At 38.7% G+C, this 27,408-nt stretch overlaps 1 protein-coding gene across 1 annotated transcript in view; it reads right to left on the reverse strand.

The window, feature by feature from the left end:
• RAD50 (RAD50 double strand break repair protein) overlaps positions 1 to 27,408 on the reverse strand; it is a 114,071-nt gene that overhangs the window by 64,647 nt on the left and 22,016 nt on the right. The window contains exons 3-5 of the mRNA XM_052643726.1: positions 6,411 to 6,562; positions 2,312 to 2,497; positions 1,773 to 1,977 (exon numbers count right to left, since the gene is read on the reverse strand). Of these exons, the coding sequence (XP_052499686.1) occupies positions 1,773 to 1,977; positions 2,312 to 2,497; positions 6,411 to 6,562 (543 nt within the window). The remainder of the gene's footprint in view (positions 1 to 1,772; positions 1,978 to 2,311; positions 2,498 to 6,410; positions 6,563 to 27,408) is intronic.

The following is a 27,408-nucleotide window of genomic DNA, read 5'->3' on the forward strand; positions in this document are numbered from 1 at the left end:
CAGGGCTCCAAAACCAATGCGGATGGTGACTGCAGCCACGAAATTAAAAGACACTTGCTCCTTGGAAGAATAGCTATACCAAACCTAGACAGTGTTTTAAAGCAGAGACATCACTTTGCCAACAAAGGTCTGTATAGTCAAAGCTATAGTTTTCCCAGTAGTCATGTATGCATGTGAGAGTTGGTCTATAAAGAAGGCTAAGCACTGAAGAATGGATGCTTTCGAACTGTGGTGCTGGAGAAGACTCTTGAGAGTCCTTTGAACGTCACGAAGATTAAATCAGTCAATCCTAAAGGAAATCAACCCTGAATATTCATTGGAAGGACTGATGCTGAAACTGAAGCTCCAATACTTTGGCCACCTAATGCAAAGATCTGACTCATGGGAAAAAAAACCCTGATGCTGGGAAAAATTGAGGACAAGAGAAGAAGGGGGTGACAGAGGATGAGATGGTTGGATGGTATCACTGACTCAACGGACATGAGCTTGAGCAAACTTAGGGAGACAGTGATGGACAGAGAAGCCTGGCATGCTGCAGTTTATGGGGTCAAAAGAGTTGGACATGACTTAGCGACTGATCAACAACAACAATCCTCAAGAGTACCTAGCACAGTGCTACACACAAAACAATAAATGCTCACTAAAGGATGCATTCATGTCAACAGGCACTGGGACAGAAAACCAAGCTACTTTCAGATTACAATTCAAATATCTATACCAGTATTTATAAGAGAGTTTTAAAAAAACCAAATCAATAATTTAAAAAATTTTAAACTTTCCTCTGCTACTTTAAAAAGCCATTTAAAAAAAAGTTTTTTTAGACCAGTAATACCTTAAATGGAAAGGACACTACTGTCGTTCTCTGCACCTGTAGCTCCAAACATAGTATATACCCTGACAAACTGGAAACACTTAATGCATGCTTATGAAATGAATGAATAGGATTCTGTTAAAGTCTTGCTTACAAATCACAGAATTCAGAAATCTCACTCATTTGTAAATATATCAACATGCTACACATCAATTTCAAATTTTGCACAATGTCAAGAACATCATACAAATTATAAAAACTGCAAAGAAAGACCTGTTAATTTAAAAATAATCTCTTTTGGACTTCCTTGGGGGTAGAGTGATTGGGAATTCACCTCCCAATGCAGGGGACACATTCAATCTTTGGTCCAGGAAAATCCCACATGCCACGGAGCAACTAAGCCCACCCACCACAATTACAGAGCCTGTGGTCCAGGGCCTGAGAGCTGCAACTACTAAGCCCACAGCCACAACTACTGAAGCCTACCTGCCCTAGAGCCCATAAACCACCAACTACTGAACCGGCATGCTGTAACTACTGAAGCCCATGCACCTACAGCCTGTGCTCAAGAGAAGCGACCACAATGAGAAGCCTGTGCACTGCAACAAAAAGCAGCCCTTGCTCACAGCAACTAGAGAGAGCCTGCATGCAGCAACAAAGACTCAGTGCACCCGTAAATAAATGAATGATTAAAAATTAATCTTAAGAATACAGAATTGTAAGGTGGAGTCATTACACTGTTAAAAACTAGTGACATGACTCATTTAATGATACTACAAATTTGTTTACTCTCAAATGCAAGATCTTCAGACTGAACACAGACCTAAGACAGAACCCTAACATATAGTCTCTGATCATTTTTTCAAGAAATACACATACCATTCACAGAAAAATAAGTACTTTTAGGGTAAGAGATAGATAAATGGTGACCTTCTCCTTGGCATACAAGAGATCAAATTACCTTCAATGGATCAAGTTCATTCTCATAGGATTTGACAATTTCCCTCGAGGATGTTAACTGGGCTTCCTTACTAGTAATCTGATCACGAATCTCACAAGCTTTTTCTTTGTTTTGCTTCAGATATTTTAGTTCTGTTTGACATTCTTTTACTTTCTGACCTTGCGTCTGCCGTACCTGCCGAAGTGTTTCCAAGGCTTTTATGTACCTTTGAAGATATTAAATAAAAAGCAAATTTCTTGGTAAGCATACTATAGTATATTCAAACAATGGATATTATGCAGTCATTAAGATAACATTTACAGAGTTTTTAATAACTCAGAAAATGCTTATGACATAACAGTAAGTACAAATGTTACATATATTCTGTCAACCAAGTGAATAAACATGCAAAGAAAGAAAACTGAAAGGAAATATGCCCACTGGTTTCCACTGGATAAGTGGTATAATTGCTGACTTTCTGTTTAGAAAAAGAAGCATCCAAATTGCAATTCTGGCTCAATAACTTAATGGACTACAAAATCTAATTATAGGTTACAAACCTTGTTGCTGAAAAAATCTCATCAAACTTTTGCTTCAAAGCCTTTCCTTCACTTAAAGGCCAATTCGAGTCTTCTTGGTGACAGAAAATGACATTATTTAGCACAGATTTGGAAACCCCAAGAGAACTTATCATCTCTCGGTCAATTTCTGCACACTTGGAGCTGAGACTGACCTTTTCACCATGCCTGCAGAAAAGGATAATCAAGAATTTATGTAAAATGGCATTCAATTGTATCTAGTCTGTTACTTAATTAATTCTTTGTGCCCGTACTTACAAAAAAGCCAAAAAAATCCCCCTCATCCATCCCCAGTGGATGGCCTTCTAATACTAAAAAGTATAACTCTCAAATGTTTCAGTATAAGTGAAATGAAAAAGTATGTAAAACAGGGTGGTAGGGAACAGGTGCTAGAATTGTTTTTTTATGTAGCTGGAAAACATTTATAGGCAGTACATAAAAGAAAATAAACTATCTTCCATCCTCAAAATTTTAAAATACGGAAAATAAGAGATCAAAAGAATAAAGCATGATGATACACAGCCGACAGGCAAAGGTACTTAAAAAAATATTGACACTGTGTTGATTAGATAAGGGACTATTTAGTAAAAGACACAATAAAAGGAGTGTAAAGGCAAACCTTAGTGATGCCCATCCAAATAAATCCTAGGAAGATTCTTAATCAATAGACCTAAGTTCTAGGGTCACAATGACAAAACAATCAAAACAGAATTGCCTCAGGGCCTTTTAAATAAGTTCCCTATTTCATTACACCTGGGGCCAGGAGCATCCCTAGCCTTGGATTCCAAGTGATTTCTCAGTACCTTTCTTCAGAAGGGTAAACTGACCTTTTTCCTTCAAACCTTCTGTCTTGTATACAGTCAGTAGAGGTAACGTCTGTCTTTATTGTCATTTTGTATGTATTCTGAAAATGTTACACTGAATGTACTGAAAATGTTTTGTAGGGGGACAGAATGGACAAAGACAGACCAGGACGTTGTAGGAGGCTTTCTAACGGGGAGCCAAGGGGGAAAGGATCATGAGCTTGGTTTTGAATATGTTGAAACTGAGGTTTCTTTGGAAGAACTGGGAGAAAATGAAAGAGACAGCTCAGTACATGGGTCTGGAAACAGAGGTCTACTCTAGAGACATTCATGTATGAGTCACCTGCAAATACATATGAATATGTTAGGTAGTTAGAACAGGAAACAGGAGTCCAAAATGGTGGTGGCTAAAAGACAAAGAAGGGAAAAGCCTGTGAAAATAGAACAAAGGAAGGTCAAAGAAAGGTCCACTGGAGTGAGGACTTCAGGTAGATCAAACAGCACCCCAGCTAGCCCAATTTGCATAGGGCAGGCCCGGGGGGAGGGAAAACATATAAAAAGAGGAGCCAAAGGGCTCTCTCTCCCTCCCTCTCCTGCACACTGGCATGCTCCCCCACTCTCTTCTCTTCACGTCTTTGGGTCGGCATGCCCTCACACCTCGAGGATTCTCTTGCTATTTTCTAAATAAAATAGACCTGTAACACCGATTTGTCTAAGAGCTATATCACAGTCTGTCCAAGACCCGAGAGCTTGATGCACTGAGGGCTTTAATGTCCATCACTCCAAATCTTTGTTGTGACCGAACAGAGCCGAGGAGCATACACTCGCCTGACAAGTATGTACAAATGCAAATGAAAAAGAATGAGAATGTAGAGCAAAACTAGGAGAGGACCTAAGACAGAGCCTATGGAACTCCAAACAATTGACTGGGTAGGATGTGAGTAAGGGAGAGAAAGAGGCAAAAATATTGTGTTATAAAATGGAAGTCTAGAAAAGAATTTTCAATAAGTGATTAACAGCTACCATTTACTGAGTTGTACACAGACCCTCCAGGACAGTTATATTCTAATTCCTGGAATTTGTAAATACGTTAGTTTACATGGCTAAGTGGACAGTTCCTCATCTGACTTTATTTTTGGAAATTGATGTTAAGTGTATTTGATTACAATTTTCAACATTTTAAAATATTTTCAAATTACACATAATAAACTTCACATATTAAAACCGTACAATGGCTTTTACTTTTGAAATATGCATATAATCGTGACACCACTGCCACCGTAAAGACAATGAACATATTTATCATCTGCAACATATTCATCATGTCCCTGTGTAATTCTGACCTTCCTCTACCCCAACCCCTACTCTCAGCCAATGACTGATCTTTTAAAACACTACAGATTTACATTTTCAAGAGTTTTATATACATGGAATAAGTATGTATTCTATTTTGTCTGATTTCTTTGAGATTTATCCATGCTGCTGTATCAACAGATCATTCTTTTTTTTTTTTTTTGAACTGCTTAGTAGCATTTCACTGTACCATCTCACTTTAAATAGAGAGATTATCTAGGTGGGCCCAAGGTAATCACAGGGGATTAAATGTGGGAGAGGGAGGCAGAAGAGGAAATAAGGATGATGCGATAACTCTGCTCACTGCTGGAGACTTTCATGATCCAAGGAATGTGGGTGGCCCCTGAAACATGAAAGTGGCAAAGAAACACATGTTCCCTAGGGCTTCCAGAAAGGAACAAAGCCTTGCCAATACTTTGATTTTAAGCCAGTGAGATCCGATTTGGACTTCTAAACTATAGAACTATAAGATAAGTTTGCACTCTTTTAAGCCACTAAGTTTGTGATTTGTTGTAACAATCACAGAAAACTAATGTGTCCCAGTGACACATGAAGCATTTTATGTCCTTTACTTCAACCCCTAACACCTTTCTAAGATATCTACGGTGATAATGAAGCCATATTTTACAAATTAGAAAAATAGAGACTCACTGCAAGGTCTATTTGGTAAAGCGAAGTGAAGTGAAGTCGCTGAGTCGTGTCTGACTCTTTGCGATCCCATGGACTGTAGTCTACCAGGCTTCTCTGTCCATGGGATTTTCCAGGCAAGAGTACTGGAGTGGGTTGCCATTTCCTTCTCTAGAGGATCTTCCTGACCCAGGGATCAAACCCAGGTCTCCTGCATTGCAGGCAGACTCTTTACCCTCTGAACCACCAGGGAAGCCCAACAGCATTATTCTAATTAATACAGAGGTTGTGACAGTTGTAGCTGTTTCAATATAAGAATGGGGCAAGAGAAAGAGTCAGAAGGAAGTGAAGAAATGGAGATAGTGAGTATCAATAACTCTTCTGAAAAAACTGACCATAAAGGGGAAGATGAAGACAGACTGTAACTGAAGTGAAATGAAACCTGAGCTTGCAGGAGAGACCTGAGTGTGTTTAAAAGTCACCGTCTCTAGCACATAATAGGTGCTACACATTATTGGTTAACAGATTATTTAATTAGCTTAACAAATTAATAAATGAAAGGGATAAGATGATAAATAATTTGCTCAATAAGGATAAAGCTTTGAACTCAGGGCAGCCTAATTCCAACATCCAAACCCATTTCAAGATGATACCTGCCCTTAACAGAATGACAGCAGCTGAAAGGGACAACACGCTTCCCTACCTATCTGCTTACCTCATCTTTCCCTACAGACATGATTACTAGCACTTTTCACTCATTCAGTCTGTATTTGAGTGATTATGCACCTTCAATTCAGCAACTGTCCATAAATTTACTCAAAGGAATGGACCAGTATTACTAAATCTTTAATGGGATCACTCTGTTTAACTGATAAATAGTATCAAATAAAAAATTAAATGATGATAGTGATAAGGCTGTACAGGTGTAGAGGTAGGATGAAACTCTACTTTCTGCTCAGTTGTGCTAAGAAACTAAAACAGGTTTAAAGGTAAAGTCTGTTTAAAAATTAATAAGTTCCATTTTTAATAGATTAAAAAACCAGACTGCAAATCCTTTGGTGTTTGTTTTTTTTTTTTCCAAGCAAACCTTGTACCAGGTTTTTGGTCCAAATTGTGTATTTTATTAACCCATATGAGTGTATTTCTGTAAGCATAGTTACGTTGAAATAGTTTTAAAAAGCAAAAAAATAATTAATAAGTTCCCTTAAAATAAACTTAAAATGTAGAAGGAAAACATACAGGTTTGTAGACCGAAAGACAAAAAGGATCAGACATTCAAATATAAAATAAACACCTACTTTGTTCTAGTAATGACTCCTTCCAAGGTTTTAAATTCTGTCTTTTTGCTTTTCTGAGTACAAAGCATAGATCTCTGCACAGCCACAAGTTCTCCATTGACATCACGAAACTGTAGACGAATCTGGGCTCTAACATCTGTTTCTTGAGCAACCTTTGAAGGTAAAAAGAGGAAAATCATGCTACCTTAATAAGTATCAGAATATTACTTCTAAACAGAAAATATTCAAGCAATTTTACTTATCAAAAATTTTTTAAAATGAGATTATTATATGCAGGACCACAAATAACCAAAGAACACTGAGAAAGAAAAACAGAGCTCCTTGACTTCAGACTATACTATAAAGCTACAGTAATAAAAAAACAGTATATAATGACACAAACACAAACCTATAGATCAAGTGAACAGGCTAGAAAGATCAGAAATAAACCCATGTACCAATGGTCAATTGACCTACAACAATGGAGGCAAGAATATATGATGGAGAAAACGCAGTCTCTTCAATAAGTGGTACTGGGAAAATTGGTGTGTGACATGTAAAAGAATGAGATTAGAACATTCTCTAATACCATAGACAAAAATGAACTCAAAATGGAGGAAAGACCTAACTGTATGATCGGATACTATAATACTCTTAGAGGAAAACTGCCGCAGAACAATCTTTGACATAAATCGCAGCAGTATCTTTTTAGGGCTACCTCCTAGACTAATCAAAACAAAAACAAATGGAACCTAATTAAACTTCAAGGCTTTTGCAGAGGAAAGGAAACCATAAACAAAAGGAAAATTCACCCCACAGAATGGGAGAAAATATTTGCAAATAATGTGACTGACAAGGGATTAACCTCCAAAATATACAAACAGCTCATATAGCTCACTATCAACAAACCACCCAATCAGAAAATGGACAGAAAATCTAACTAGACATTTCTCCAAAAAAGACATACAGAGGAGCAATCAGAATGGAAGAGTAGTAGGACTTGAAGTTTACCTTCTCCCACAAACATCAAAAATAAATCTACATGTAGAATGATTCTCACAGAGTATCTATTGTAAAGCTGGCAGAAGACCTCAGACTTCTGAAAGGTTAAGAAAATCTCCACATACCCGGGTAGGAAAAAAGAACAGAAAGAAATAGAGAAAGGAATCAGGATGGGACCTGCACCTGTGGAAGGGAGCCATGAAAGAGGAAAGGTTCCTGCACCCTGTGAACCTCCCTCACTGGCAGGAGATTGGTCAGGACATAAGGGGAGTTTCTGAGTCTCAGAGAAGAATGTGCAGCTCGTTTGTACAGTCAGGCCAGAGGGAAAACTGCACAGATGGTCGGTGCTGCCAACCTGCACTCCCTAGCCTGAGATGCTCTTCTGTTGGTGCGGACAGGGACTGAGTGCTGACAGGCGGGCTTCAGAGATCGGAACCTAAGAGAACTGCGGTTGGCCCTGCAGAAACAGCCTGGGGAGCGTGGGGCTGGAGCGCGAGCCAGTCTGAGCTCAACTCAAAGGAAGCCTGGGCGACCTTAGAGGCTAGCCGCCATTGTTTAGGGGGTGCAATGAGAAGAGGGGTAGGACCCGATTACAGCCCTTTCCCCAGTGTGCGTACTAGTAGCGGACGGGACACTGCTAGCAGCATGGGCTTCTAGTGCTCTTCAGCCCCCACCACTTCCATTCCAGACACCAAGAATGGTTACAAGCCCCCACCACCTCCCTTCCAGAACCCAGAGCAGTCACAACCCCCTGCTGCTGCCTGTGCAGACTCCAGAATAGTCACGAGCCACCTCCGTTCCCATTGCATGCCCCACGGGTGCCCCTGGGCCACCACTGCGAACCTCAGGACTGGGCAATAAACTCCTGCATCTGCACACCCCCATCAAGGGGATAAAAACCAGTACACACTGAAGAAAGAGGCTCTAGGCATCCATACTAGAAAGTGCCCTCATATCAAATGTATTAATCCTACACAAGCTACAAAGGGACAACCCCACATATAAACAGCCCTCCAAGGCCACAGTATATAACTAGTTTTCCTAAACTCTGAGTAAGAAAAGTGTAAGTAAAATGAAGAAGCAGAAGAACCATTCTCAATTAAAAGACCAAGAGAAATCCCCCAAAAGAACAATGAAACAGACCTCTTTTAATAAACATCACCTTCAAAAAGGAGGTAATGAAAATACTGAAGGAATTAAGAAAGGCTATCAACAGAAATGCAGACTACTGTAAAAAGAAATAAAGGACTACAAAGAACCAAGAACGATTAGAATATTCATTTGCAGAGATGAAAGCTGAGTTAAAACCAATGAACAGCATAATAAACAATGCAGAATAATGAATAAGTGACCTGGAAGATAAAATAATGGAAATCACTCAATCAGGACAGCAGACAGAAAGCCAAATGAAAAAAATGAAAGCAATATAAGAGACCTGTGGGATAGTAAAAGGCATGCAAATCCACCAGTAAGATGGCTACCAGAAGGGGGTCTAAAATTATCTGAAGTAATCATGGCTGAAAACTTCCCAAACCTGTAAAAGCAAACAGATATCCTGCTCTGTCCATGGGATTCTCAAGGCAAGAATACAAGAGTGGGCTGTCATGCTCTCCTCCAGGGGATCTTCCCAACCCAGAGACTGAACTCACATCTCCTCTGACTCTTGCACTGCAGGTGGATTCTTTACCCACTGAGCCATCTGGGAAGCCCTAACAGGAAGCACTGCTGCTGCTGCTAAGTCGTGTCCAACCCTGTGTGACCCCATAGACGGCAGTCCACCAGGCTCCCCCGTCCCTGGGATTCTCCAGGCAAGAACACTGGAGTGGGTTGCCATTTCCTTCTCCAATGCATGAAAGTGAAAAGTGAAAGTGAAGTCACTTATTCAAGTCCGACTCAGCGACCCCATGGACTGCACCCTTCCAGGCTCCTCCACCCATGGGGTTTTCCAGGCAAGAGTACTGGAGTGGGGTGCCATTGCCTTCTCCAACAGGAAGCACAGGAGGTCCCAAATAAGATAAACCCAAACAGATTTATACTAAGACATATTATATAAAAATGGCAAAAGTTAAAGAGAAAATTCTTAGGGCAGAAAGAAAAAAACAAAGATTTAATTCTAAGGACCCCTCATAAGGCTGCCGTCTCTGGGGTCACACAGAGTCCGACACGACTGAAGTGACTTAGCAGCAACAGCAGCAGCAGGTTTATCACCTGCACAGAAACATTACAGGCCAGAAGGGAGTGGCAAGATATACTCAAAGTCCTGAAAGGGAAAAATTCACAACCTAGAATACTCTACCCAGCAAGACTATAATTTAGAAAAGAAGACGAGATAAAGAATTTCTCAGACAGGCATAAACTAAAAGAACACAGCACTACGAAACCTATCTTAAAGGAAATATTGAAAGATCTTCTCTAAATCGTTAAAGAAAAGAAGAATCTATAAGAGAAAATCAAAACTGGAAAGTAAATCACTTAAATCATTACACATATAAAAAAATTAAAAACACTTCTATTAAAGTGATGATAACACAATGAAGAACAAAAGGATGGACATGAAGATGTCGAACAGGACATCAAAATCATAACACGTGGAGGAGGAAAGTGAGAAAATGTAGTTTTCTTCCTAGAATGTCTTTCAGCCTATATGACTACCAGTCTAAGAGAAATTCATAAGGAAGGGGTTGACATACTTGAAAAACAGGGTATCCACAAATCAAAAAACATAAAATAGATTCACAAAACCCCAAAAGAACATAAGTATAATACCAAAAAAACAAAAAATCATCAAAGCACAACAGGAAAAACAAAAAGAAAGGAACAAAGAAGAAACATAAAATCAAGAGGAAAATGCGGTTTAAAATGGCAATGAATACATATCTATCAATAATTACCTTCAGTGTCAATGGACTAAATGCTCTAAGCAAAAGGCAGAGTGGCAGATTGGATTAAAAAAAAAAAAGAGCCTACAATATACCTAAAGATAACCACTTCAGGGCAAAGGACACACATAGATTCTAAGTGAGAGGATGGAAAAAGATATTTCATGTGAACAGAAATGACAAAAAAGCAGGGATTACAATACTTGTATCAGACAAAGAAGAATTTAAAACAAAGGCCGCAGGACTTGCCTTGTAGTCCACGGGTTAAAAACTCATATGCCAATGAAGAGGACAAGGGTCTGATCCCTGGAATGGGAAGACCACACAGGCCGCAAGGCAGGTAAGCCTATGTGCACTACAAATGCTGAGTCTGTAGCTCTAGAGCAGAGGCTCTTCACGCTGAATGAGAAGCCAGTACACCACAACTGGGGAGGAATCGCTGCCCGCCTTAAACAGAGAAAGCCCCCGCACAGCAGTGAAGACCCAGCATGTCCAAAGAGAAATAAACGCGTATGATTCAATTCCTTTTAAAAAGGGGCCATAAAGAAGATAAAGAAAGATACTATACAACGACAAAAGGATCAATCCAAGAAAAGGATTTCACACAACATATACAAGATACAAGCATCCAAATACATAAACACTAACACACATACAGGAAGAAACTGACAGGAACACAATAATAAGAGTCTATCACACCACACTCTCATCAATGGACAGATCTTCCAGACAGACTCAGTGAGGAAACAAAAATCCTAAATGATACAATAAAACATTTAGGCATAAATAATATTTTCAGAACATTACATCCAAAAAAATCCCAGAATACACATTCTTTTCCAGTGCACACTGAACATTCTCTAGGATTCATCACATACTATGACAAAAAACAAGCCTCAACAAATTTAAGAGTACAGAAATTATCTCAAGCACCTTTTCTGACCACAACAGCATGAGACTAGGAATCAACCACAAAAAAAGAAATGAGAAAAAAAACAATTACTGGAGATTAAACAGCATGCTACTAAAAAACCAATGGGTCAATGACGAAATTAAGAAGGAAATTTTACAATACCTTGAGACAAATGACAATGAAAACACAACCATGCAAAATCTCTGGAATGCAGCAAATGTGGTTCTTAGAGGGAAGTCCATACTGATACATTCCTTCCTCAGAAACAAGAAAAATCTCCAACAACCTAAACTACCACTTTAAGAAATCAGAAGAAAAAAAAGGAAAAGAAAACCTAAAATCAGCCAAAAGAAGGAAATAATACAGATATGAAAGAAAAAGAGTAAAATCCAAATTTTTTTTTAAATATGAGGAAAAAAATAATCAATAAAACCAAGACCTGGTTCTTTGAAAGGATAGACAAGACTGACAAACCTCTGGCCAGCCTGACCAGGAAGAATAGAGAATCCAAATCAACAAAATAAGAAATGACAAAGGAGATGTAACAACTGATACTGCAGAAATACAAAAAAACCTAAGGGAATACTATGAACAATTACATGGCAGTAAATTCGACAACCTAAAAGAAATGGACAAGTTTCTAGAAACATATACTCCACCAAAATTGAATCAAGAAGAAATAGATCAATCGCTAGAAGCAAAACAGAATCTGTTATTAAAAAGTACTCTATACAGCCTCCTTGGTGGCTCAGAGGTAAAGAATCTGCCTGCCAATGAAGGAGACGGGCTCAATCCTTGGTCCAGGAAGATGCCACACACTGAGGAGCAACTAAGGCTGAGCACCAAAACTAGTGAGCCACAACACTGCAACCACAGAGTAGCCCCCACTCACTGCAACTAGAGAGAAGCCCAAGCAGCAACAAGGACCCAGCACAACCAGAAACAAATAAAATTATTTTTAAAACGAAAAAGTACTCTACAAAAGTCCAGGAACAGATAGCTTCACAGGAGAATTCTATTAAACATATAAAGAACTTACATTGATCCTCTGCCAACAAATGGAAGAGCAGGAAACACTCTCGACCCTGATACAGAAACCAGACAAAGACACCATCAAAAAGAAAATTACAGACCAACATCTTTGGTTTCAGAGAAGGCAATGGCACCCCACTCCAGTACTCTTGCCTGGAAAATCCCAGGGACGGGGGGCCTGGTGGGCTGCCGTCTATATGGATGCAAAAATTCTCAACAAAATATTAGCAAACTGAATCCAACAACACATAAAAAACAGCACACACCACAATCAAGTGGGATTCATCCTAAGCTTATAAGATTGGTTCAACAAAAGCAAATCAATCAATGTGATAGAAGACACAAACAAAAGAAAAGACAAAAACCACATGATCTTCTCAATAGATGCAGAGAAAAACATCTGACAAAAAGCAACATCCATTTATGATAAAAAGTCTTACCAGACTGGATATAGAGGGAACACATCTCAAGACAATAAAAGCTATTCGTGACAAACCCACAGTTAATACTCAGTGGTGAAAAGCTGAAAGTCTTCCTGCTAACATCTGGAATGAGACAAGGATGCTCACTCTCATCTCTTTCATTCAATATAGTAGAGGAAAACCTAGCCATGGCTTATCAGTAAGACAAAAAAAAAGGGGGGCGGTATCCAAATTGGAAGGAAAGAGGTAAAACTGCCACTGTAGGCAGATGATATGATATTATATATAGAAAACACTTTGGCATTGCCCTTCTCTGGGACTGGAATGAAAAACTGACCTTTTCCCATCCTGGAAAGGTTATGCTCAAAATCCTTCAAGCTAGGACTCTTCAGTACATCAACTGAGAACTTCTAGATATACAAACTGGATTTAGAAAAGGCAGAGAAACCAGAGATCAGATCACCAACATTTACTGGGTCACAGAGAAAGCAAGGGAATTCCAGAAAAACATCTACTTCATTGACTACACTAAAGCTTTCGACTGTGTGGATCACAACCAACTATGGAAAATTCCTAAAGAGATAGGAATACCAGACCACCTTACCTGTCTCCTGAGAAACCTGTACACCTGTACACTCCTGAGAAACCTGTCAAGAAGCAACAGTTAGAACTAGACATGGAACAATGAACTGGTTCAAAATTGGGAAAGGACTACAAGGCTGTATATTGTCACCTTGCTTATTTAACTTATATGCAGAGTAGTACATCATGGGAAATACAGGGCTGGATGAATCACAAGCTGGAATCAAGACTGCCAGGAGATATATCAACAATTGCAGATACACACATGATACCACTCTAATGGCAGAAAGTGAAGAAGAACTAAAGAGCCTCTTGATAAGCAGACTTAAAACTCAACATTCAAAAAACTAGGATCATGGCATCTGGTTCCACTACTTCATGACAAACAGAAGAGGAAAAAGCAGAAGCAATGACAGATTTTATTATTCCTGGGCTCCAAAATCACTGTGGATGTTGACTGTACCCATGAAATTAAAAGATGCTTGATCCTTGGAAGGAAAGCTATGACAAACCTAAACAGTGTATTAAAAGCAGAGACATAACTTTGCTGACAAAGATCCATATACTCAAAGCTATGGTTTTCCCAGTAATCATGTATGGATGTGGGAGTTGGACCATAAAGAAGGCTGAGTGCTGAAGAATTAATGCTTTCAAACTGTGGGGCTGGAGAAGACTCTTGAGACTCTCTAGGAATGCAAGGAGATCAAACCCTGAAGGAAATCAACCCTGAATATTCACTGGAAGGACTGATGCTTGAGGTTCCAATATTTTGGTCCCCTGATGCAAAGAGCCGACTCATTGGAAAAAACCCTGATGCTGGGAGAGGTGCAAGACCAAAGGAGAAGGGGGTGGCAGAGGATGAGATGGTTAGATAGCATCACCAACTCAGTGACCATGAATCTGAACAAACTCCAAGAGATAGTGATGGACAGGGGAGCCTGGCATGCTGCACTCCATGAGGCTGCAAAGAGTTGGACACGACTGAACGATAACAGTAGCACAGAAAACCCCAAAGACTCACAGAAAAGAACTAAGAAAAGAATCCAGCAAGGTAGCAAGATACAAGATTAACGGACAGAAATCGGCTGCATTTCTTTACACCAACAATGAAATCTCAGAAAGAAAACTGGAAAAGAAAATACTTTGTAAAATTGCAATCTCAAAAATAAAATACTTAAGACATAAGCTTCATTGAAGAAGTGAAAAAAAATTAGTAAAGAAAACTGAGGTTCTGGTCAAGATGGTGGAACAGAAGGACGTGTGCTCATCTCCTGCGAGAGCAGCAAAACTGTAACTATCTGCTGAATAACCATTGATAGGAGGTCACTGGAACCCACCAAAAAAAGATACCCCATGGCCAAAGACAAAGAGAAAGCTGCAGTAAGATGGGAGGAGGGCCGCAATCACAATAAAATGAAATTCTATACCTACTGGGTGGGTGACCCACAAACTGAAGAACAATAATACCAAAGAAGTTCTCCCACTGTTGTGAAGGTTCTGAACTCCACATCAGGCTTCACAGCCTGGGGATCTGACAAAGGGCCTGGGAATCCCCAGAGAATCTAACTTTGCACGCCAGTGGGATTTGATTACTAGACTCCTACAGGACTAGGACTACAAGCTGGAATCAAGATTGCCGGGAGAAATATCAATAACCTCAGATATGCAGATGACACCACCCTTATGGCAGAAAGTGAAGAGGAACTAAAAAGCCTCTTGATGAAAGTGAAAGGGGAGAGTGAAAAAGTTGGCTTAAAGCTCAACATTAAAAAAACGAAGATAATGGCATCCGGTCCCATCACTTCATGGGAAATAGATGGGGAAACAGTGGAAACAGTGTCAGACTTTATTTTTTTCAGCTCCAAAATCACTGCAGATGGTGATTGCAGCCATGAAATTAAAAGACACTTACTCCTTGGAAGAAAAGTTAGGACCAACCTAGATAGCATATTCAAAAGCAGAGACATTACTTTGCCGACTAAGGTCCATCTAGTCAAGGCTATGGTTTTTCCTGTGGTCATGTATGGGTGTGAGAGTTGGACTGTGAAGAAGGCTGAGCACCAAAGAATTGATGCTTTTGAACTGTGGTGTTGGAGCAGACTCTTGAGAGTCCCTTGGACTGCAAGGAGATCCAACCAGTCCATTCTGAAGGAGATCAGTCCTGGGATTTCTTTGGAAGGAATGATGCTAAAGCTGAAGCTCCAGTACTTTGGCCACCTCATGCGAAGAGTTGACTCATTGGAAAAGACTCTGATGCTGGGAGGGATTGGGGGCAGGAGGAGAAGGGGACGACAGAGGATGAGATGGCTGGATGGCATCACGGACTCGATGGAGTGAGTCCGAGTGAACTCCGAGAGTTGGTGATGGACAGGGAGGCCTGGTGTGCGGCGATTCATGGGGTAGCAAAAAGTCAGACACGACTGAGCAACTGAACTGAATAGGACTAGGGTCAACAGAGACTCCAGTCTTGGAGAGCACAAACTCTTGTGCCCACCAAGACCCAGAGGAAAGGAGCATAGTCTCCCCACAGGAGACTGAACCAAAACTACCTATTAAGTGTTGGAGGGTCTCCTGTGGAAGCATGGGTAGGCAAGGGAGCACTGGCAGCAGCAGTCTGAGAAGGTCCCCCTTGGGAGTAAGCCCTCTTAGAGGCCACTATTAACCCTACCATAGAGCCCACAGACCCCAGGACTGGGTAACCTCAGGCCAAACAACTATGAGGGAGGTTTGAGTGCAACCCCACCAGACAAGTGGATTAAAGCTTTACTGAGCAAGAACCTGCCCACCAGGGCAAGACCCAGTTTTTTCTACCACCAGTCCCTCCCATAGCAAGCTTAAACAAGCCTCTCAGCCTCCTCCATCAGAGAAGTGACAGAAGAAACAGGAAGAAGCGCAGTCCCCACAACAGCGAAAACAAAAACCACATTACAGAAAGTTTTATCAGGATGAAAAAGCAGAAAGTTATGTCCCAGATGAAGGGACAAGATAGAATCCCAGATAAACAACTGAATGAAGTGGAGACAGGCAACCCTCCAGAAAAAGAATTTAGAATGATAGTGAAGATGACCCAGGATCTTGGGAAAACAATGGAGAAGACGCAAATGTTTACCAATGACTTACAAGAACTAAAGAACAGACAGATGAATAATATACTAGAAGGAATCAATAGCAGAATAACTGAGGCAGAAGAACAGACAAATGGACCCAGAGGACAGAACGGTGGAAGTCACTGCCACAGAGAATATAGAAAAAAAGAATGAAAAGAAATGAAGTCAGCCTAAGAGACCTATGGGACAACATTAAGTGCATCAACATTTGCATTATAGAGGTTCCAGAAGAAGAGAGATAGAAAGGACCTGAGAAAATATTTGAAGAGATAACACAGCTGAAAACTTTGAGGAAATAGTCAATCAAGTCCCCTAAGCAGAGCCTCGGGCAGGACAGACCCAAGGAAGAACACACCAAGGCACATAGCAATAAACTGACAGAAGTTAAAGACAAAAATAAAATATTAAAAACAATAAGGAAAAAAATCGCAAATAACATACAAGGGAACTCCCATCAGGGAACTCTCAACTGAAACTCTACAAGCTAGAAGGGAATGACATGAAAAGGAAAGAACCTACAACCAAGAATACTCCACCCAGCAAGATTACCATTCAGATTTGACGGAGAAATTATAGTCTTTCCAGACAAGCAAAAGCTAAAAGGAGCTTCTCTAGGCAGGAAAACAAGAGAAGGAAAAGACCTACAGAAAACCTAAAACAATTAAGAAAATGGTAAAAGGATCATAATATTGATAATTACCTTAAATGTAAATGGATTAAATGCACCAACCAAATGACACAGACTGGCTGGGCAGGTGGAACCATGTGCATGTGTGCACTTCCACTTACCACACCACTCTGCGTGGCCCCTCAAACTGTATGTGACTGTTTTATATTGCTGATTAATCATGGTCCCATTATGGCTTGCCACTGTAATTATCTTTTTTTTTTTTTTTGGTCTGGCTATTGATTGTGAAAACTGATAAATATCTTTTACTATTGTGATCATGTAACTATTACTCCCTTAATACCACTGCATCATGATTGGTCAACAGAAAAATAACAGAATTAAGTATCATCAAAACTACTGTTTAACAGAAAAATCTGTAATCGCTTTTTAAAATCCAGATGCATATCAGAATCATCTTCGAATTTTTTGAAAAATACAAATGCCCAGATATTGGGGGTTTTTTGGCCAGAGTTCCAGATATCTTTCTAATATGCAACCATATTTAAACATAACTGGACTATATGATGATCTTTTACTTTTATCTAGTTTCACTTTTTCTATTACATATTCAGTGCTCCCATCTCATTTAGTTTATATTTTCCAATTTCTCCACCTTTTTTTTTTGGATGTTCTTTCTCAAAACTTTATCAAGCATAGTAGAAAAGCTTCTGTATATATATAAATAATATATATTATATATATTTTAGAAAACTTATGACTGTTTCTCTAACTAAAACATTTATAATATTTTTATTCCACTTGTTTGACTTACAAATAGAATGCTAGATTTCCAATTTAAAAAAAATAGATATGCAACAAGCAACAAAGGTTTACTGGATAGCACAGATAACTATAGTCAACATTTTTTAATAACCTATAACATTCAGAAAATGAAGATCATGGCATCCGGTCCCATCATTTCATGGGAAATAGATGTGGAAACAGTGTCAGACTTTATTTTGGGGGGCTCCAAAATCACTGCAGATGGTGACTGCAGCCATGAAATTAAAAGACGCTTACTCCTTGGAAGAAAAGTTAGGACCAACCTAGATAGCATATTCAAAAGCAGAGACATTACTTTGCCAACTAAGGTCCGTCTAGTCAAGGCTATGGTTTTTCCTGTGGTCATGTATGGGTGTGAGAGTTGGACTGTGAAGAAGGCAGAGTGCCAAAGAATTGATGCTTTTGAACTGTGGTGTTGGAGAAGACTCTTGAGAGTCACTTGGACTGCGAGGAGATCCAACCAGTCCATTCTGAAGGAGATCAGCCCTGGGATTTCTTTGGAAGGAATGATGCTAAAGCTGAAGCTCCAGTACTTTGGCTACCTCATGCGAAGAGTTGACTCATTGGAAAAGACTGATGCTAGGAGGGATTGGGGGCAGGAGGAGAAGGGGACGACAGAGGATGAGATGGCTGGATGGCATCACTGACTCGATGGATGTGAGTCTGAGTGAACTCCGGGAGTTGGTGATGGACAGGGAGGCCTGGTATGCTGCAATTCATGGGGTCACAAAGAGTCGGACAGGACTGAGTGACTGAACTGAATGGAAAATAATTTCAAAACTAATATTTGTGTATATGTATAACTGAATCACCTTACTGTGCATCTGAAACATTAAGTCAACTATACTTCAATAAAATATATATATTAAGAAAAAAAAAGAAAACTGAAGATGACGCAGAGAAATGGAAAGCTACCCCAAGCTCTTGGCCTGGAAGAACTATTATTATTAAAATGTTCACACTACCCAAAGCAATCTACAGATTTAAGGCAATCCCTATCAAATTACCCATGACATTTTTCATAGAACTAGAATAAGTTATTCTAAAATTCATATGGAACCATTAAAGACTAGTATTGCCAAAGCAATCCTGGAAGAACAAAGCAGGAGGCATAACCCTCCTAGATAGCAGACAACACCAACAAACTACATAATCAAAACAGTGTGGTATTGGCACAAAAACAGACGTGGATCAATGAAATGGAATAAGACAGCACAGAAAAATCCACACAACTATGGTCAATTCATTGACAAGACAAGAATTTACAAAGAAAAAGACAATCTCTTCAGCCAGTGGTGTGGGCAAAATTGGATAGCCACATGTAAAGCAATGAACTTAGAACATACATTCTCACTATACACAAAAATAAACTTGAAATGGCTTAAAGACTTAAATATAAGACATGACACCATAAGACTTCTAGAAGAGAACATCAGCAAAAACATTCTCTGACATAAATCGTACCAATGTTTTCTTAGGTCAGTTTCCCAAGGCAACAGAAATAAAAGCAAAAATAAACAAATGGGACCTAGTCAAACTTACAAGCTTTTGCATAGCAAAAGAAACCATAAACAAAATGAAAAGACAACCTACAGAATGAGAGAAAATATCTGCAAACAATGTGAATAAGGGCTAATTTCCAAAATATACGAACAACTCAACAACAGAAAAAACAACCCCATCAAAAAATGGGCAGAAGACCTAAACAGACATTTCTCCAAAAAAGACATACAGATGGCCAACAGGCACATGAAAGATGTTCAACACTGCTAATTATTAGAGAAATGCAAATCAAAACTACAAGGACATATCACCTCACACTGGTCAGAATGGACATCATCAAAAAGTCTATAACCAATAAATGCTGGAGAGGGTGAAGAGAAAAGGGAAAACTCCTACACTGTTGGTGGGAATTTAAATTAGTACAGCCACTATGGAGAACAGTATTGAAGTTCCTTAAAAAACTAAAAACAGAACTACCATATTATACACCAATCCCATTCCTGGGCATATACCCAGAGAAAACCATGGTTCAGAAGGATACATGTACCCCAGTGTTCACTGTAGCACCATTTATAATAGCCATGACATGGAAGCAACCTAAATGTCCATCAGCAGAACCAATAAGGAAGGTGTGGTAATATACACAATGGAGTATTAATCAGCCATTAAAAAAAACAGAAGAATGAAATAATGCCATTTGGAGCAACATGGATGGACCTAGAGATTATCATGCTAAGTGAGACAAAGAAAAACATGATGTCACTTACATATGAAATCTAAAAAAGTCTTACTTATGAAACAGAAAAATATGATATCACTTATATATGAAATCTAAAAAAATCTTACTTATAAAACAGAAAAATATGAATCACTTATATATGAAATCTAAAAATATCTTACTTATAAAACAGAGTCACAGAGTTCAAAAACAAACTTATAGTTACCAATGGGGAAAGGATAGAGGTGGGGGATAATTATGACGTTGAGATTAACAGACTTACTATATATAAAATACAGGACTTCCCCGTAGGTCAAATGGTAAAGAATTTGCCTGCAACGCAGGAGACCAGGGTTTGATCCCTGGGTCGGGAAGATCCTCTGGAGAAGGGAATGGCAATGCACTCCAGTATTCTTGCCTGGAGAATCCCATGGACAGAGAAGCCTGGCAGGCTACAGGTTCATGGGGTCACAAAGAGTCAGACACAACTGAACAACTAACACACACACATATACAAAATATGCAATCAGCAAGGACCTACTGTAATATAAGAGCCTCTAATCAATATTCTGTAATAATCTACCCAGGAAAGGAATCTGGGGAAAAAGAAAAAGGCGTATGTATTGTATAAGAGAATCATTTTGCTGTACACCTGAAACTAACACAACATTGGAAATCAACTATACCTCAATATGAAATTAAAAAATTTTTAAGTAAATTAAGGGACTTCTCTAGTTGGTCCACTGGCTAAGACTCTGTACTCCCAATGTTGGGGGCTCAGGTTTGATCCCTGGTCAGGGAACTAGATTACATGCCACAGCTAAGAATATGAGTGTTGCAACAACACAACAAAAAATCCTGCATGCCACAACTAAGACCCAGTGGAACCACATAAATAAATTTAAATAAAATTTTAAGTAAATTAAAAAAATACATGCATGAGGAAAAGAACAGTTCAATTTACCAGAACTGTATTATCTACCTCCATTATTTTTCAAATAAATGAATTTTATCTTTTTAAGAACCAAGTGTTTGTTTTTAATATTTTAAAAAACAATCACAAGCTTACAGAAAAACAGAAACACAGTATACATCATGACTTTTCCACTCAAACCACCTGAGAATGAATTGCTGATCTGACATTCAAACACCAGTATTTCCTACAAAACAAGGGCATTTTTTACTGTTAAAATCAGGAAATTGAGAATACATTACTACCATATGGTCCTCAGTTCCCATTCAATTTTGCCAACTGTCCCAATATGTCCTTTAGAATAACAGGATCCAGTTCAGAATTACACATTATACTATGCATTAGTCAAAATTACACATCGTTATCACGTCTCTTTAGTTCCTTTCAATCTGGAACAGTTCCTCAGATTTTCCCTGACTTTCATGACTGGTAATTTTAAAAATTACTGAACATTATTTTATAGAATGTCTCCCCAAATTTATATTTTTCTAATATTTCTTCAGGACTAGAATCAGATTATGCATCTTTACAGCAATATCGGGCTTCCCTGGTGGCTCGGATAGATGGTAAAGCATCTGCCCACAATGCAGGAGACCTGGGTTCCCCTGGAGAAGGAAATGGCAACCCACTGCAGTACTCTTGCCTGGAAAATTCCATGGACTGAGAAGCCTGGTAGGCTACTATCCATTGGGTCGCAAAGAGTCAGACACGACTGAGCGACTTCACTTTTCTACAGCAGAATCACAGAAGTGATGATATAGTCCTTACATTGCATCTGATCAGACGGGCACTATTTCAATTTGTATCATTACAGAGAATGTTACCTTCTATCTCCTAGTACAGGTGCTATCTGCCAGGCTTCTCCATCATATTATTTATTTTTTTACTTTGCTGTCAATATTTGGGAAACAGATACACTGAGACTGTGTAATGTCTCATATCTCATCAAGCTTTTCCTTCATCAGTTTTAGCACCTCTATTGTTTCTTGTATGAATTATTACTGTGATAGCTTTCAAAGAATAATTTTCTAACTCCATTATTCCTCCTGTATTTATTGGCTAAGATTCTACTATAAGGAAGGGATTTATCCTTCACACCTGCCCCGCACCCACCCCCCCTGCAAATGCCACCTTGTTTTTCATTTTTAAAATATCACTATGGACTAACACATTCTTCCCTTGGGCTCTGACTCCCCATCAGGATTTTGTGGATGCTCTCCTCCTATTACTGAATTCTGGACCTCTGTCATAGTGTATTAGCTTTATGTATATAATGCTGAATTTGACTTGCTAATATTTTGTTATGGATCTCTGCATTTGTGAGAGTTACTCATCTCTAGTTTTCTTGTAATGCCTTTGTCTAGTTTTTGGTAACACAGTAATACCACCTTCATAAAATGAGTTGGGACATATTTCCTTTGCCTTTTCTCTGAAAACAGTTTGTGTGGAATTGACACTATTTCTTCCTAAAATGATTTTTACAATTCACCAGTAAAATTATCAGAACCTGAAACTCTTGTTGTGAAGATTTTCAGTTTCTTCAGTAGGTATATTTTTTGAGTAAACTTTGGTAGTTTATCTTCTTAAAAGAATTTGTTCATTTCATCTAAGTTGCTGAATTTACTGGCATAAACCTCCTAGCAATACTCCCTTATTACCTATATGTCTGTAGGATTCACAGTGATATTGTCTCTTTCATTCCTAATATTGGTAATTTGTGTCTTATTTATCACTTTGCTTAGAGGTTTATTCATTCTATTGATTAAAAAAAGAAAACCACATTCTGCTTTCACTGGTTCTATTGTCTCTGTATTCTATATCACTGATTTTGCTCTTATCTTTATTTAATTTCTCTCTTTCACTTATTTTGAATTTAATTAGCTCTTCTCTTCCAAGTTTCTTAAGATAAAGGCTCAAGTCATTAATTCTAGGCATTTTTTTCTTTTCTAATACAAACATGGTATCCTATAAAATTTTAACCATTACTCACCTGCAGTCCACAAATATTTATATGGTATGCTTTCATTTTATTTCAAGTATTTTTCAAATTACTTTCATGATTCCTTTTTTGACCCATGGATTATTGAGAAATGTACTGTCTAATTTTCAAGTATCTGGAGATTTTTTCTTATTGACTTCTAGTTTAATTCTAGAGTGGTCAGAGGATACATTCTGTATGACTTCAATCCTTTGCAATTTATTTACACTTGTTTTACAGTTCAGAATATTTGTGAATGTTTTAGAGTGATTAAAAATAATGTGTACCCTAGCCAAGCCCTGTAGACTCACTGCAGACTCACTAGGAGCAGGAGTGGATGTTGTGAGCATCAGCTGTGGGTGAGAGTAGTGCTGCTCTACATGGCAGAGATCAAGCCCTGAGCCTTTGGAGTGGGAGCACTGACTGCAAGACCCTAGACTGCCAGAGAACTAATCCTAGTAGTGTTAGTGTTAGTCACTCAGTCGTGTCCGACCCTTTGTGACTCCGTGGACTGTAGCCCGCCAGGCTCCTTTGTCCATGGGATTCTCCAGGCAAGAGTACTAGAGTGGGTTGCCATTCCCTTCTCCAGGGGATCTTCCTGACCCAGGAATCGAACCTGGGTCTCCTGCATTACGGGCAGATCCTTTACCATCTGAGCTACAGGGAAACCCAAATAGTGAGAACTCACATGAAGGAAACCACTAGAATACAAGACCCAGCATCATCCAACCACCAACAGCACCCTGTGCAGGATGCCTTATCTAAACAACAAACAAAACAAAAATACAAACCCAATCATCAGCAGACAGGATTACCACCTCACTCAGCCTTGCCCATCAGAGGAAAAACAAACAAACAAAAACTCAGCACAAATCTCACTCTATAAGAAGCTTACACAAACCACTGGTACAACCTTAGGAAGGCAGAAACCAAAAGAAAGAATTCAACCTTGAAGCCTGGGAAAAGGAGACCTCAAGCACAATAAGTTAAAAAATAATAATAATAATGAAAAGGCAGAGAAATACTACACAAATGAAGGAACAAACTAGAAACACAGCAGTCCAAATAAATGAAGAGGAAACAGGCAAACTACCTGAAAACGAATTCAGAATAATGATAGTAAATATGATCAAAAACCTTGAAAGCAAAATGCAAGAATCAATTAACAAAGACCCAGAAGAATTAAACAATAAACATGCAGAGACAACACAATTACTGAAATTAAAAATACTCTCAACTCTAGAAGGAACCAATACCAGAATATTGGAAGCAGAAGAATGAATCAGTGACCTGGAAGATAAAATGCTGGAAATAATTCCTGAAGAGCAGAATAAAGTAAAAAGAATGAAAAGCATTGAGGATAGTCTCAGAGACCTCTAGGACAATATCAAATGCACCAACGTTCTAATTATAGGGGTCCCAGAAGAAGAGCAATGGCACCCCACTCCAGTACTCTTGCATGGAAAATCCCATGGATGGAGGAGCCTGATAGGCTGCAGTCCATGGGGTCACCAAGAGTCGGACACGACTGAGCGACTTCACTTTCACTTTTCACTTTCATACATTGGAGAAGGAAATGGCAACCCACTCCAGTGTTCTTGCTTGGAGAATCCCAGGGACAAGGGAGCCTGGTGGGCTGCCGTCTATGGGGTCGCACAGAGTCGGACACAACTGAAGTGACTTAGCAGTAGCAGTAGCAGAAGAAAAGAAGAAAGGGTATGAGAAAATTTTTGAAGAGATTATAGTTGAAAATTTCCCCAACGTGGAAAAGGAAATAGTCAATCAAGTCCAAGAGGCACAGAGAGTCCCATACAGGATAAACCCAAGGAGAAACACCCCAAGACACATACTAATCAAACTAACAAAGTCTAAACACAAAGAATATTAAATACAACAAGGGAGACGCCAACAAGTAACATACAAAGGAAACCTCATATGCTTAACAGGTGATAAGGGAGTGGCAGGATATATTTAAAGTACTGAAAGGGAAAAATCTACAACCAAGATTACTGTACCCGGCAAGGATCTCATACAAAATTGATGGAGAAATCAAAAGCTTTTCAGACAAGCAAAAGTTAAGAGAATTCAGTACCACCAAACCAGCTTTAAAACAAATGTTAAATGGACTTATATAGTCAAGAAATACAAGAGTTAAAAAAAAGATCTACAAAATCAACCCCAAACAATTAAGATAATGGCAATAGGAATGTATATATCAATAATTACTTTAAATGTAAACAGATTAAATGCTCCAAAGAAAAGACAAACTGGCTGAATGGATACAAAAACAAGATGCATATATACACTGTCTAAATGGCAACCCACTCCAGTACTCTTGCCTGGAAAATTCCATGGATGGAGAAGCCTGGTAGGCTACAGTCCATGGAGTTGCAAAGAGTCAAATACGACTGAACAACTTCACTTCACAAGAAACCACTTCAGACCTAAAGACATATATATACTGAAAGTAAGAGGATGGAAAAATATATTCCATGCAGATGGGAAGCAAAAGAAAGCTGGAGTAGAAATTCTCATATCAGACAAAACAGACCTTAACATAAAGATTACAAGAGATAAGGAAGGATACTATATAATGATCAAGGGAATAATCCAAGAGGAAGACATAACAACTGTAAATATCTATGCACCCAACATAGGAGCACCTCCATATATAAGACAAACACTAACAGACATAAAAGGAGAAACAGACAGTAACACAATAATAGTAGGAGACTTTAACACCCCACTCACACCAATGGACAGATCATCAAAACAGAAAATTATAAGGAGAAACAAGTCTTAAATGATACATTAGATGAGATGGATCTCATTGATATCTTCAGGACATTCCATCCAAATGCAAAATACACCTTCTTCTCAAATAGACCCCAGATCTTGGGCCACAAATCAAACCTCAGTAAATTTAAGAAAACTGAAATCGTATCAAGCATCTTCTCCAACCACAACACTATGATACTAGATATCAATTACAAGAAAACAACTGTAAGAAACACAAACACATGGAGATTAAACAACGTGTTTCTAAATACCCAACAGGTTACTGAAGAAATCAAAAGGGAAATCAAAAAATTTCTAGAAACAAATGACAATGAAAACACGACAAGTGAAAACCTGTGGGACGCAGCAAAAGCAGTCCTAAGAGGGAAGTTTACAGCAATACAATCCTACCTCAAGAAACAAGAAAAACATCAAATAGACAACCTAACTTTACACCTAAAACTGGAGAAAGAAGAACAAAAAACCCCCAAAATTAGTAGAAGGAAAGAAATCATAAAGATCTGAGCAGAAATGAATGAAAAAGAAATGAAAGAAACAATAGTAAAGACTAATAAAACTAGAAGCTGGTTCTTTGAGAAGACAAAATTGACAAACCTTTACCCAGACTCATCAAGAAAAAAAGACAAGAATCAAATCAACAGAATTAGAAATGAAAAAGAAGAGGTTACAACAGACAATGCAGAAATACAAAGGATCATAAGAGACTATTAAGAACAATTATATGGCAATAAAATGGATACCCTGGAAGAAATGGACAGGTTCTTAGAAAAGTTCAATCTTTCAAGACTGAACCAGGAATAAATAGAAATTATGAACAACCCAGTTACAAGCACTGAAATTGAAGCTGTGATAAAAAAATCTCCCAAAAAACAAAAGCCCGGGACCAGACGGCTTCACAGGAGAATTCTATCGAACATTTAGAGAAGAGCTAACGCCTATCCTTTTAAAACTCTTTCAAAAAATTGCAGAAGGAACACTTCCGAACTCATTCTTCAAGGCCACCATCACCCTGATACCAAAACCAGGCAAAGACAACACCAAAAAGAAAACTACAGGCCAATATCACTGATGAACATAGATGAAAAATCCTCAACAAAATTTTGGCAAACAGAATTCAGCAACACATTAAAAACATCATACAGCACGATCAAGTTGGGTTTATTCTAGGAATGCAAGGATTCTTCAATATACACAAATCAATCAATGTGACACACCATATTAACAAATAGAAAGATAAAAACCATACGGTAATCTCAATAGATGCAGAAAAAGCCTTTGACAAAATTCACCACTCATTTATGATTAAAACTCTTCAAAAAATGGGCATAGAAGGAAACTACCTTAACACGGTAAAGGCCATATATGATAAGCCTACAGCAAACATTATTCTCAATGGTGACAAACTGAAAGCACTCTCCCCTAAGATCAGAAACAAGACAAGGGTGTCCATTTTGGCCACTATTATTCAACATAGTTCTGGAAGTCCTAGCTACGGCAATCAGAGAAGAAAAAGAAATAAAAGGAATCCAGATTGGAAAAGAAGAAGTAAAACTCTCACTGGGTGCAGATGACATGATACTGTACATAGAAAACCTTAAAGATAGTATCAGAAAATTATACTAGAGCTAATCAGAGAATTTAGCAAGGTTGTGAGAGTT

Source organism: Budorcas taxicolor, chromosome 7 (assembly GCF_023091745.1).
Source record: "Budorcas taxicolor isolate Tak-1 chromosome 7, Takin1.1, whole genome shotgun sequence".
NCBI classification, from domain to species: Eukaryota; Metazoa; Chordata; class Mammalia; order Artiodactyla; family Bovidae; genus Budorcas; species Budorcas taxicolor.